General features: G+C 35.7%; 4 protein-coding genes, 1 long non-coding RNA gene and 1 pseudogene across 6 annotated transcripts; 3 read left to right on the forward strand and 3 right to left on the reverse strand.

The window, feature by feature from the left end:
* Nucleotides 1-1,300: 1,300 nt before the first annotated feature.
* Nucleotides 1,301-1,808, reverse strand: LOC120134084 (auxin-responsive protein SAUR50-like). The gene has a single exon (XM_039150558.1). The coding sequence runs from the start codon at nucleotides 1,720-1,722 to the stop codon at nucleotides 1,408-1,410; it is 315 nt and encodes a 104-aa protein (XP_039006489.1). The 5' UTR covers nucleotides 1,723-1,808; the 3' UTR covers nucleotides 1,301-1,407.
* A 2,342-nt stretch (nucleotides 1,809-4,150) lies between these two features.
* LOC120134470 lies at nucleotides 4,151-7,210 on the reverse strand (annotated as a pseudogene).
* Nucleotides 5,331-5,872, forward strand: LOC120134467 (17.3 kDa class I heat shock protein-like). The gene has a single exon (XM_039150905.1). The coding sequence runs from the start codon at nucleotides 5,384-5,386 to the stop codon at nucleotides 5,855-5,857; it is 474 nt and encodes a 157-aa protein (XP_039006836.1). The 5' UTR covers nucleotides 5,331-5,383; the 3' UTR covers nucleotides 5,858-5,872.
* A 542-nt stretch (nucleotides 7,211-7,752) lies between the features above and the next one.
* On the reverse strand, nucleotides 7,753-10,090 carry LOC120134469 (auxin-responsive protein SAUR23-like). Of its 2 annotated transcripts, none has more exons than XM_039150907.1 (2): nucleotides 9,484-10,090; nucleotides 7,753-7,814 (listed from the first exon to the last, which is right to left on the reverse strand). In XM_039150907.1, exon 1 carries the CDS (start codon nucleotides 9,827-9,829, stop codon nucleotides 9,533-9,535), a length of 297 nt encoding a protein of 98 aa, XP_039006838.1. In that variant the 5' UTR covers nucleotides 9,830-10,090; the 3' UTR covers nucleotides 7,753-7,814; nucleotides 9,484-9,532. The 2 variants fall into 2 exon arrangements, 1 of the variants encoding a protein (XP_039006838.1); XR_005517170.1 differs by lacking the exon at nucleotides 7,753-7,814 and adding an exon at nucleotides 9,368-9,422 and having other exon boundaries at nucleotides 9,469-10,090.
* LOC120134468 (auxin-responsive protein SAUR21-like) lies at nucleotides 7,984-8,597 on the forward strand. The gene has a single exon (XM_039150906.1). It carries the CDS (start codon nucleotides 8,111-8,113, stop codon nucleotides 8,411-8,413), a length of 303 nt encoding a protein of 100 aa, XP_039006837.1. The 5' UTR covers nucleotides 7,984-8,110; the 3' UTR covers nucleotides 8,414-8,597.
* On the forward strand, nucleotides 9,644-12,849 carry LOC120134473. Its single transcript, XR_005517171.1, has 3 exons — nucleotides 9,644-9,740; nucleotides 11,395-11,398; nucleotides 12,705-12,849. It is a non-coding gene; the product is annotated as an uncharacterized LOC120134473 (long non-coding RNA).
* Nucleotides 12,850-12,940: the final 91 nt, after the last annotated feature.

Below are 12,940 nucleotides of genomic sequence, written 5' to 3' on the forward strand. Positions count from 1 at the left end.
TTTCAACTCAAAACATAAATGATTCAGATGCATAATCTCCATCGTTTGATCACCATAAAATCAAGAGACGTTAATTGTTTTATCCTTCTCCACCTTCCTATAGTTAAAATATGGAAGAATATCTTTATCATCAGAAAATCAAAGAGAATCCGAAAAAATTAGGTTAAAAATTTGTGAAGGAAAATTTCTGGGGTATTCATAAATTTAAAAGAAAATTTTGAATCATTTTCAATTTTAAAAAGTGTATGCCTTATCATAACAATGTTAAATAATTAATAGAGTGACAGAGACTGAATAATGTCAAAGTTAGGTGATTAAATTAAAAAATTTAATATTTTAATGAAAAAATGAATATGGTCAAAGTTGAGTAGTTTAAATTTGTAATTTTTCCAGTTAAATATTGGATGAGGATTTCATAAGATTAAATCAGATCAAATCATTAGTGATGGAGTAAAAATCACACCCCAATACTAATAGTCAATTAAGATGACAATGAAATATATATGATTACTCATGTCTTTGCCTTTTCTTTTTCTTTTTTAAAAAAATAATCTAACATTTATTTTAATTACAAAATTTAAAAGGTTAACTTTAATGAAATTCTGAAAAATATTTATTATTGAAATAAATAATATTTTTAAATAAATTTAATTAAATGATATTATTTGAATAAAATTTAATATACCCTTGGAATAATTCATTGCTTTTTACTTTTTGTTTCTTCATTAACAAAGCAAATTCTATCACATTTGATACAAACCTAAAACCCATATTCCATCCCTAATTAGAAGCTTCTAATTTTGATTCATTTGGCATGAAAAGAAAAGAAAAAACTTGAACTAAATATTCTTATGGTTTCACACTCTCTAATTTAGACGTGATGAGAGACGAATATAAAATTTTATGTTAGAAGTAAATTTATACAATTTTAGAAGATAAGAATAAATTATAGAGAAAATATAAATTATATAGGAATTTAAAATTTTTAAGGGGACGATTGCTCCCGCGATCATTATTTTATTCTTACATGTCCACTTTGGTTTAAGGATATTTTTCCCTGTCCAAGCTAAGCTACCAAAAAAGATTTCATATTTTGAATGGAAAATAAACAGCGAGTGAGAGAGATGGAGCTTTCCCTCTTTCAACTTTTCTCTCACAGTTCCACAATCTGTGAGGAAAAAAACATAACTTTTTACAAATATTCAACCCAGAAAATGTTATAATTCCTAGGTCTAAGTTAGAGTAACTAATGACTAATTAATTAAACGCAAAATTCAAATTGACGGGGGTTCAAGATCAAGATGCACATTGAAGACTGATGTTAAAAAGGAGAAACTAGCTATAAAATATCTATAGTGCTATGCTTCTCTTGACCATCTTTCTCCAAGGCAATGGCAGACCCTTCCTTCATCTAAGCATAGATGTAAGAGAGCGAAAAACCACTTCTTCACAAGGTATAGTGAGCCCCATGTCATGATCGAACCCGAACTCTTCCTCGGCTCGTCGAAGCAAACATTGGAACTCGGGGAGAGTCAGGAATGAGATCGGGACGATGTATCGGCTCCTGTTTTCTCCGACGTAAACAACAAAGTGACCTTTTGGTACGTCAAGCGGGAGACCATCTTCGTCGTAGCCGTGTTTCTTGCCTAAGCTTGAACATCTCTTCAGGATCTGCTTCAGAACTGCGGTTTGAGGCAGTTTGGATGGTCTTCGAATTGTCATTGCTGTTGTGGGTTGAAAAGCTTTAGAAAGAGTGTTATGGGAGGATTGAGAGGGGAGAATGGAGGGTTGTTTATTTATGGATAGAGAGCCTGAGGAGTCATGTGGGACTGTGGGGGCTAAGCCGAAGGGGACAACCTAGCTATAGGTGTTATTCGGGGTATGTATGTGTTATATGTCCTAATGACAACATGGACCCTCTCTCCCTATTAGCTAACCTCTAATGTTGATATCGAATATTGAAATAACTATCGCAACTTGATCATGATAAATGTAACAGGATTTCAAAATACACATCGACGGGTAATAAGTGTACCGGAGAGTACTATGCAGCGGTTTGGTTGGTTTTTGGAATTTTCTGATTGTTTCGGCTTGTGATTCTGTGGTCCGAGTGATCCAAAAGTTGTTGCAGAAACCCATGTGGTTTATACTGTTGGATTTGCAGGTTTTGATCAAAGAGTTGCATTTTTTTTCATGGTCACCATGCCAATTCAGTTTGGCCATATTTCTTCAACAAAATGAAATTAAGCCAAGTCTGCCAGGGCATAAAGCTCATTTGATTGTTGGGTGCAGCAATTTGCAGAGAATGTCCCCAAGGGGCAGATGGGGTTTTTTTTTTTGTATGTGGTCCTGATGAAATCTCTACCACTTAAATTGGGGAAATATTTATAGTTTTTTAGAGACATTTATTAATTGCTATGCTTCAATTGTGACTCACCATTGATATATTCCTAGCCTAGCTTGGTTCCATGTTCTAAGGCTCACAAAGTGTTTCAGAATGGAATAGATGTCTGATACGGCAATGTCCTTCCCCCCCCCCCCCCAATACATTGGTTAATTTGAAGGTCTTTATGGATATGCCAACTGGAATTCCACTAATATGCAACATAAAGTTTCATTTTTTGTAGTACTAACGACATTGTTGTCTGAGAGATCAATGCTGGCTTTACAGTAATAACAAGGAACAAAAACCTACAGCAAACAAGTTACCCCATAGGTCACAATCTATGAAAGACACTTGCATGTTCTGTGAATGAGATTGGGTGGGAGAGAAAATGGTTGAAGAAATAAACAGGAGACGAGAAAGGCCCACCACCGATCTCTCGAAATACGGTGCTTTTGTTGAGCCAAGGTAGGTCTCTGAGAATGATATATAGTTGAAAAGGACTTTGGCTTTTGTTCATCACATGAAGGCCATGTTACTCTTGCGCCCCCAAGCTCCTCCTGTAAAAGGAAACTGCCCTCTAGGAATCTTTTATCAGTTCCTTAAGTCGTGTTTCGTCGCTTTACAGGCTACTTTTACTACATGAACCGATAAACCGATATGTACTCGAACAAGTACATGATATTAGGTGCTCCTAAACATTAAACTACTGTCATCAAAATGTTCCATCTATGATCTGCAGGCAGAAGAACAATGAACACTCATTGCCCATAAATCCACTGGTCATCATTTGATCCTAATGAATCAGAGATCCGAACAGGTTGCCTGCAATTGTATGGTACATCTAAAGAGCTTCCAGGGAGCACTTAACTCAGTAAGAACTAATGTATTTCAAAAGACTAGAAAGTACATATCACACTCACAGTTAGATTACTTGCCATCATGTGCCTTTGCACCAAAACCAATTTGATCTGAGAGTGAAAGTGTCAAAAATTACAGGACCGCTAAAGATTCACTGGTCAGTGCAAGATTTTAACTGTTGATTCTGCCCGTCAATCACGCTAACCTGTCGTTCGGGCTTAGCAATATGAGCTTGTACCTAATAATATAATGAAGATGTAGAAATATTTGAATTCCTTCACATCTCTGAGTAATAATGAAACAATCCATTTCGAAAAGATGTCGGTGAACGAGTTCGAGAAAAAAAAAACTACGACTGTGGATGCTGAAAATGTAAACATTTTAACGATTCACTATTGATATGAAACTCATCGTGTCAAATGATAGGCTTGATACCCAACCAAATGTAGATCAAAACTAGCTAAAGGAAAGGGGACGGTATGATCTTTGATGTTGATCTTTAATGAAGAAATATTAGCCATTTGATTAGGCTTTGTTGTAAGTGCCTATGAACAGTACATTATTCATTAGCTTGTCTTGTCAATTAGTTCCGTCCTAAAATATCTGAGAAAGATGAGGGACTGAAAAATTTCGTTGTTATCCAAACCATTGACAGACATTTGAAGTCAAATTGTAAGGGAAAACTGCATCATTGCAAATATTAAAATTATGATTCATGGTGAAAACAACCAGAAAGTGACATAAAAGCTAGTAATATGAGACATGTTTTTCTTGGGATTATCATATGATGTGTTTCGGAACTAATAATTCGGCTGATCTGCTTTACTGATGCGTGCTGTAATTATAGGTATTCGAATCTTATATGTTCTTCTGGTTTTGTAAATGAGCAACATGAACTGAACAATGGATTTAATTAGAGGAAACTTAAAAATAGAACCGTAGTGGTTTGTATTAATAAAATTTCTAAGAAGAGTATACATTGGGAAAGTCTCACGTGCGACAGCCTTAACATATGGTTAAAGAAAGACGTTATCGGTTTTATTATTTTTTTAACAAAATCAATAAAAAATTACTGAAAATATTATTATTTCTACCGATTTTGCTATTATTGAGCGTTTTACTTCACCTTCAGTTTCTGCCAAAACAACATAAGGATGTACATCATTGGTAAAAATGTATCAACAAAGGCAACTACTGCAAGCTTGAAGTGAGGTTAAATGGTTAATGAAGAAGTCTTCTCCACAAGGAATTGTAACACCACCCATAAGATTGAATGTTTTCATTTTTTATTTGTGTTCATTTAAATTTTTAATATCATATTCGTATTAGTATATTTATTTTTGAAGATATCTTTATTAGTTCTTTTATGTTTGTGAACATGTTTATTTAATTCGCTTAATATTAGACAATCAACACCCTCTTCTTATTCTTTTATTTGATGGTTAAAGAAAATGGTGAAATTACACAATTAGTCTTTAATTTCCTTAGGTTTCCAAAATTCACCTTATGATCAATTTAATTTCTACCTTCACTAATATTTAAAATGTAAAAAAAGAAAAGAAAAGGAGAATCGAGTAAACGAGCTCATAAATGAGCTTTTTTGTGAACATAAACAATCGAACAAACCTATGTTCATGTTCGTTCGATTATTAAATGAACATAAAAATTTTATTCATACTCATTTACTTAGCTAATAAACGAACATAAACAAACGTTATACAAACACTATATGAACAATTTGTCAAACGTTATGTTCATTTACACTCCTGCGTAAACCACCGTATTTTGCATAACATGTGTAATTCAAATTTTATTTTAAATTAATTTATATTATATACTAATATATTAAATATATAAAATAATAATTAGTTGCCTTGTGCATGTTTCTTAAAGGCGGCCCAATAAGTTGTTGAACTAAAAATATGGAAGGTCCAATATAAAGAAGTCCAGACCATTCTAGTTCTTTCTCAATTTTTCTCCTACTAACACAAGTTCCGGAAAATGCCAGATTCCTCTTAAGTTTCTTATAAATACACAACATATCCCATCTTCTTAACATCAAGAAAGCAGTATCAGATTCCCGCTTTTCGTTAGATTATCTCTCGTACCAAGTTGTCTTTGTTTCCTACTTTAAGAGAAATGGCGATGATCCCGAGTTTCTTCGGCAACAGAAGGAGCAGCATCTTCGATCCTTTCTCGCATGATGTTTGGGATCCATTAAAGGACTTTCCTTTATCTTCTTTACTCACCACCAGCCAAACCTCCGATGTCTCTGCATTTGTCAACGCCCGAATCGACTGGAAGGAGACCCCAGAAGCTCACGTCTTCAAGGCTGATCTTCCTGGGCTTAAGAAAGATGAAGTGAAAGTGGAGATTGAAGAAGACAGGGTACTTCAAATCAGCGGAGAGAGGAATGTTGAGAAGGAAGACAAGAATGATACTTGGCACCGGGTTGAACGTAGCAGTGGGAAGTTTACGAGGAGATTCCGGTTGCCTGAGAACGTGAAAATGGATCAAGTGAAAGCTTTCATGGAAAACGGGGTTCTTAATATTACTGTTCCCAAGGTGGAAGTGAAGAAACCTAACGTCAAAGCCATCGAAATTTCTGGTTAAATTGGAACTTGCATACTTTTGAAGTTTGTCAAGATTTCATATGTTGTTTTGTCCTGTTAAAAGTGATCGATAAAGTATCAAATTTGAGTTTGTGCAGTGATTTTGGCGTCTAAGACTATCTGTAATGTAAAAATGATGCTCTAAATGTGAAATCTAATTGTTAAATTCCTCTCTTTTTCAACTACGTCTGCATTATGATAAGCCAAAGAATTATCTAAGACGAGAAAATGGGAGTTTCATTAAGATATTGCTTAAGAGGTCTCTCATGGTCTTGCATGCTATTAGGGATGAAATCATGCTGTGGTTTGTTTGTTGACAAACAATGAGTGCCCTTCAATGTTGGAACGTGGAAGGGATTTTAGACTAGTTGGATAAGAAAAGCAGAAAAAGAGAAAAGAGAAGATAACCTGCAAAACAAAATATATAAATATTGTTGCAGACAAACAAAAGTGCAAAAGATTGGCAGCCAACTCAAGTTTGAAACACTGTTTCCACAAACTTTAATATTATTCCATCCCCTTCTTAGAAATCTTTACCATTTGGGGTAAACTGGGGAAAAAATGATAATTGATCAATTAAGCCTTCGTTTAGCCGAGCCATCTCTACCATTATGATTGTTTAAAAGTCCTGATATTTGTAATGTTGTATTTGGGTTGGAGTAAGGTTTTGATGTTTTCAGTTACCATTGCTGCATTATGTTCATCAGAAACGATAATTGCAGAAATTTAAATTTAATAGTGGGATGTATCTTGTTAAGGAGTCTAGAAATTGATTAACAATACCCCTGTAAATGCGCAATATCAACTGAACAATGGGATTCACAAATGGAGATTTGAGAATAGCCGAGCCGTAGTTTATATTAATAGAATTTGTCACAGGAGTACACAGTTGATAATCTCTTTCTGCCAAAAACAACAGAAGGATGTACATCAATGGTCAAAAATTGTATCAGCTGATTAAATTGTTTTAGCACTAGGCAACTAATGCAAGCTTGAAGTGAGATCAACGAAGACCTCTTCTCTGCAAGGAATTGTGAGGCCACCCGTTGGATGATTGAATCCGAATTCTTCCTCGGCTATACTTAACAACTTTTGAAACGATGGCTGGTTCAAGAACTAAATTGGAACTATAAACCTCTTCTTTTGGCTTTCCCCAACATAGACTGCAAGGTATCCTTTGGGAACATCCGTTGAGGTGGAGGCTGCTTGATTTGCAAAGAGTTTAGATTGACGAAGAATCTATTTAGCTTGAATAATTCTTGGCACACGGATAGCCATGTTGTTAGCAATTTGAAATGTGAAGAAGACCCAAGAAAGACTTGAAAAGATGAATTGTAGAGGTTTGGTCAGAAGATCCAAGAAGATCCGTTGAGAAAGTATATTGGATAAAGCACTTGTATATATAGATGGATGAATGTATAATGGAAGCTAATGAATTGAGTGGTTGCAATGTACTCTGGTGGGGTTTGATCAGAAAACATAAGAAGCTCAATCACATGCTTGTGTCTTCCAACAGATTATCAAAAAATAGGTAGACATTGAGACTGTGCATCGTTTAATCCTTTTGTGTCTTCCAAGCACATGCTGATGGTATGATTTAGAATTTAGTAGATATATCTATGGTATCAAACTATCAATTCACTTGTGATCAACCTAACGGGGTCTCTTCATATTAATTCTGTCTGCAATCTTCGGAAATCTTCACTTGACTTTGTTGGTTTTTGTTCAGATCAGTAGACCTTCCTAGTTTGACTAGTTTATTTCTTCCTCTTGAAGATTTTTCCAAGGAGGATATAAATCCATTCAAGAATCCTAAACAGGAAAAACCATTTGCTAAAGGCAAATGAATATAAGAAATTTATAGCATGTCCACGAACCAAACACTGGCTTGTGTTTCTTCATTGCAGTAGCTCATAGGACAAGCCCTTGTGAAGAGAGCCTGAAGTGTGTCCTACAGGCTTGAACTTGTCAAAATGTTATTATTTGATTGGGATGCAAGACCATGTGATTTCTCCCAATAGATGTCTCCAAAGCATTCTCTCTTCATCACTCAATTTGCTTGAGACTGCTGACTATATAGAGCATTTGCTCTTTATAAGTACAGATTCTAATGGAGAGCTTCACCCAGCATTTGCTCTTTATAAGTACAGATTCTAATGGAGAGCTTCACCCCGTGCCAAAGCCTTTCCTAGATACTTCTCTAAGTTCCAATTCCACACCCTAATTTACTTATCTTAACAATCTCACAAAAACCATGGGTTTCCGCCTTCCAAGAATTGTTAACGTTAAGCAGAGTCTGAAATGGACTCTTTCATCATCGGCGAAGACAATGGTGCCTAAAGGCCACTTTGTTGTTTATGTTGGAGAAGATGAAAAGAAGAGATTTGTAGTCCCGATATCATTACTGAAGCATCCTTCATTCCAGAATTTGTTGAGTGAAGCTGAAGAAGAGTTTGGTTTCAATCACCCTATGGGTGCTTTGACAATCCCTTGCAGCGAAGAAACTTTTGTTGATCTCATTTGCATCCTGCAAAGCTCTTGGGAAGAAATGGCATGAAAATTGGCTAACCAAGCAGAGATTGACTGATCTTTACCTCAACTGACACCACCAGAATTTTATTGTTTAGGAAGCAAGTGTGTAAGGCGGATTGTTTTCTGCAATCCCATGCCCTTGTCAACTATATTAATTTTTGTAACCAAAATATAAATGACATTTTTTTCAGAGGAAGCCTTTCGTTTCATGAATTCTGTTTCCGATGTTGTATTGTTAATTTCAGCCAATATCTATTTTCCCTGTTCTGAAGCCTTTTACTTCAAATGCTACCATCGTGTATCACTTAACCTATGATCTGTCACGCCTGGTTAAAAAGGCTTCCATGCATTTAAAATATCTGTTTGCATGGAAATTATAAAAAAAGCTTTCAGTTCCCCCCCCCCCCCCGGGGAATATGGGGTCCTTCTAAAAGCATCTCATTTCACCAGTACTGCAGTTGATACCTATTTCTTCACTGTCATAGCCTTCAGACCTCTTTGTTGGCATTCTGGCACACTTCAGATAAAAATGGATGACCATTATCCTTGGTTCAAACTATGTTTTGAGGTCAAAGCTTCCACTAAATGGAAATCAACCCTTTGTTACACCTAGCACATTTCTGTTAAGATTATAGTAATTGATTGGCCTGTAAGAGAAAAGTTTCAGACGCTATGCTTATGACTCATCTTAGATGTTTTTCTTTTTTCATTTTTCATTTTCTTTTATTGAATAAATTAGGCATTTACCTTTAAACATAAAATTGAACAATCAGACGAATCTGACGCAAAACTAAGGAGAGGTAAGCTACCATTACCCTGTTGGCTGCTACACAGTTCATCGGTTGCAAAATTTGGAGGAAAAGTTAATTTTAATAGGGGTTGAATCTTGTTAAGGAATCTAGAAACTCATGGTCACTTTCATTCTGTTTTGCAATTATTAACACTACTCCTGAAAATTAGCAATGTAAAATGACAAATTGATTTAACAAGAGGACATTTGAGAAAAGAACCGCTGTAAGTTGCATTAATAAAATTTCTCAGAATAGAAAACAGTTGATCATCTCTTTCTTCCAAAACAACAGAAGGATGTACATCAATGGTCAAAAAATGTATCAGCTGATTAAATTGTTTTAGCATTAGGCAACTAATGCAAGCTTGAAGTGAGATTAATGAAGACTTCTTCTCTGCATGGAATTGTGAGACCACCCATAGGATGATTGAATCCGAACTCTTCCTCGGCTAGACTTAACATCTTTTGAAACGAAGGCTGGTTCAAGAATGATATTGGAACTACAAATCTCTTCTTTTGGCTTTCCCCAACATAGACTGCAAAGTATCCTTTGGGAACATCCGTTGAGTTGGAGGCTGCTTGATCTGTAAACAGTTTAGACTGTCGAAGAATCTGCTTAGGATGGATAATTATAGGCACACGGATAGCCATTGCTGTTAGTGATTCGGAAGTATGAAGAATATCAGAGAAGACTAAAAATTGAATTGTAAGATTTCCTTGTAGAGTAGGATGTGAGAATGCCTTGTCTGTGGTGTGGATAATGCACTTGTATATATAGATGGAATAATTTATATGGTAATATAATGAAATGCAGATCTGGTGGGGTTTGGTTAGAAGACATAAGAAGCTCAAGATCACATGGTTCTGTCTTGCAACAGATCATCAAGAAAGGGGTTGATATTTGGACTCTACATCTGTTAGAATCCGTTTGTGGTCAGCCTAACGGGGCCTCTTTATATTAAGTTCTGTCTGCAAAAGTCGGTAATCCTCGCCTGGTTATGTTGTCTTTTTGTTCAGATCAATAGACCGTCTTAGATGGACAAGTATTTTTTTTCTCTTGAAGATTTAAGCAATCTTCCTGGGATTTTTTCAAGGTAGATCTTAAACAGAAACAAGGAGCGGTTAAAGGAAAAAAGATATCAGATTTCTATAACATGTCCCAGCGGTAGACACTGGCATGTGTCGTACGGACTGGTAACTTGTTTAATTATGTGGTCAACGTAGTCATGTCATAGAACAAATAATAGAAGTAGCTGTGTTCTTCTCAGCAATAAAGTGGGATTTGGCATACCGAGTCACAATCGCTAGTGGAGACGATTATTTTGATATTTTTCTGGTCTCCTTCATAGCGTTTCATCCATATGATCTGCAAAGTGCTAATTAAGTGAAGTCATCATCTTCTGGTCACGATTCAATGATAATAATTTAAGGTACCAAACTTGTCAAAACTTAGTTATTTGTTGGGATGCAAGGCCATGTGATTCTTCACAATTTATGTCTCCAAACCAATCTCTCTTCACCACCCTGTGCCAAAGCCTTACTTAACTAGTTCTCTAAGTTCCAATATCCACTCACATTTCCTCATCTACCAGTCTCGCAAAAACCATGGGTTTCCGCTTTCCAAGAATTGTTAATGCTAAGCCGAGTCTGAAACGGATACATCTTCAGAGACGACAATGGTGCCTAAGGGCCACTTTTCTGTTTATGTTGGAGAAGCTGAAAAGAAGAGATTCGTTGTCCCTATATCATTACTGAATCATCCTTCATTCCAGAATTTGTTGAGTGAAGCTGAAGAAGAGTTTTGTTTCTATCACCCTATAGGTGCTCTCACAATCCCTTGTAGAGAAGAAGCTTTATAGATCTCATCCGTAACCTGCAAAGCTCATGAGAAGAACTGATGTGAAAATAGGCTAACCAAGCAAACATTGACTGATTTTTAGCTCTACCGATACATCCTAAATTTTAGTCTTTAGGAAGCGTGTAAGGTGGTTTGTTATCTGCAATACCATTCCCTTGTCAACTATATTAACTTTTGTAACCAACGTATAAATACCAAATTTATTTCAGAGAAACTCTTTCTTTTCATGAATTTTGTTTATGATGTTGTGTGGATAATTTCAGCCAAAAATTTATTCTACAAGTTGTGAAGCATTTTAGTTCACAATCTGCTATTACTTCTCACTTAATCTATTAGACGGATTCCAATAGTTTTCAAGATTGGTTGGTGCTTCTGTTCAACCAATTGCTTAAAACATTGAGGCTTTCCTTATAGTCTTTGATTCTAATTATCAGGAATTTTGGATACCGACAGGTTTTGCTGGTCACCACTCAACTACATGGCATTTCATCCAATATGATCTGCTAAGCTAATGTTATTATCACCTGATTAATAGTATTTCAAATGGGTCATTTTTGTTGGTTTCATTGAATGTTCAGCTATGGTAGATTTGCAACAGACTGAAATTAATTACCAAACTTGTCAAAACGTTATGGTTAGTTGGGAGGCAAGACCATGTGATTCCCCAAATCATATGTCTTCTAAAGATTTCTCCATTGAAATTTCTTCGGGGCCACACATTCAGCCTCAGATTACTTGACCAATGCCATAAACCATTCTCTATAAATACACATTGTAAGAACAACCCCTCACTGTCAAAGCCTTCCCAACCAAGCTAGTTACATTTCTTCTATCTACCACAAGCTTTCATCATAAAATCGTGGGTTTTCGCTTGCCAAATATTGTTAACGCCAAGAGTCTAAAACGGAGTCTTTCGTATTATGAGACACAACGGTTCCCAAAGGCCACTTTGCTGTTTATGTCAGGGAAGCTGATGAAAAGAAGAGATTGGTTGCCCCAATTTCATTTCTGAATCATCCTTGGTTCCAAAAGTTCCTAAGTGAAGCTGAAGAAGAGTATGGATTTAATCATCCTATGGGTGCTATAACCATCCCCTGCAGTGAAGAAGTCTTCCTTGATCTCATTTGCAGTTTCCAAAGCTCATGAAAGTTAGATTTGATAACAGATAACCAAGCAGAAACTAACCAATTTGTTTTACATAGGAAGGGAGTGTAATTGGTGGATTGCACTTGTGAACTACAATTGCTTTGTAATCACTCTTTAAATGAAAAGGAACAAATCCCTTTACCAAACTTATTCTTGTCATCGATATTTTTTGCTCTGACTAATTTCATTTTACATCTAATTTGAAAGCATATATTGTTAAGGACTCTACTTAATCACAGTGATTAATGATACTCATGTAAATGAGAGTTATGAAATAAACAATGGATTAAACAAGTGGAAATTTGAGAATAGAACCGCTGTAATTTGTACTAAAATAATTTCTCAGAAGAGTTATACATTTCAACATATCTTTCTGCCAAACGAACAGAAGGATGTACATCAATGGTAAACAATTGTATAAGCTGATTAATCATTTTTTTAGCATTGTAGGTGACTAATAGAAGCTTGAAATGAGATTAACGAAGACCACTTCTCTGCAAGGAATTGTGAGACCACCCATAGGATGATTTGCAAACGGTTTAGACTGAAAAAGAATCTGCTTAGCTTGCATGATTCTAGGCACACGGATAGCCGTTGCTGTTAGTAATTTGGAGTATGAAGAAGATCAGAGAAGACTCCAGAAAATGAATGATAAGATTTGCTTGTAGAGGAAAGTTACAAATGAGTCCATGTTATATATAAGCGAGTTCATCGGAACCATGGACTAAAGTACTTCTCATATAGAATGTTCCTGTCTA

Source organism: Hibiscus syriacus, unplaced genomic scaffold, assembly GCF_006381635.1.
Source record: "Hibiscus syriacus cultivar Baekdansim isolate YM2019G1 unplaced genomic scaffold, ASM638163v2 tig00110597_pilon, whole genome shotgun sequence".
In the NCBI taxonomy this organism is placed as follows: domain Eukaryota; kingdom Viridiplantae; phylum Streptophyta; class Magnoliopsida; order Malvales; family Malvaceae; genus Hibiscus; species Hibiscus syriacus.

Excerpts from the sequence above, each read along its gene's own strand:
- LOC120134468 (XM_039150906.1), top strand. The coding sequence starts at position 8,111 with ATGGGTTTCCGCCTTCCAAGAATTGTTAACGTTAAGCAGAGTCTGAAA.
- LOC120134084 (XM_039150558.1), bottom strand. The coding sequence starts at position 1,722 with ATGACAATTCGAAGACCATCCAAACTGCCTCAAACCGCAGTTCTGAAG.
- LOC120134467 (XM_039150905.1), top strand. The coding sequence starts at position 5,384 with ATGGCGATGATCCCGAGTTTCTTCGGCAACAGAAGGAGCAGCATCTTC.
- LOC120134469 (XM_039150907.1), bottom strand. The coding sequence starts at position 9,829 with ATGGCTATCCGTGTGCCTATAATTATCCATCCTAAGCAGATTCTTCGA.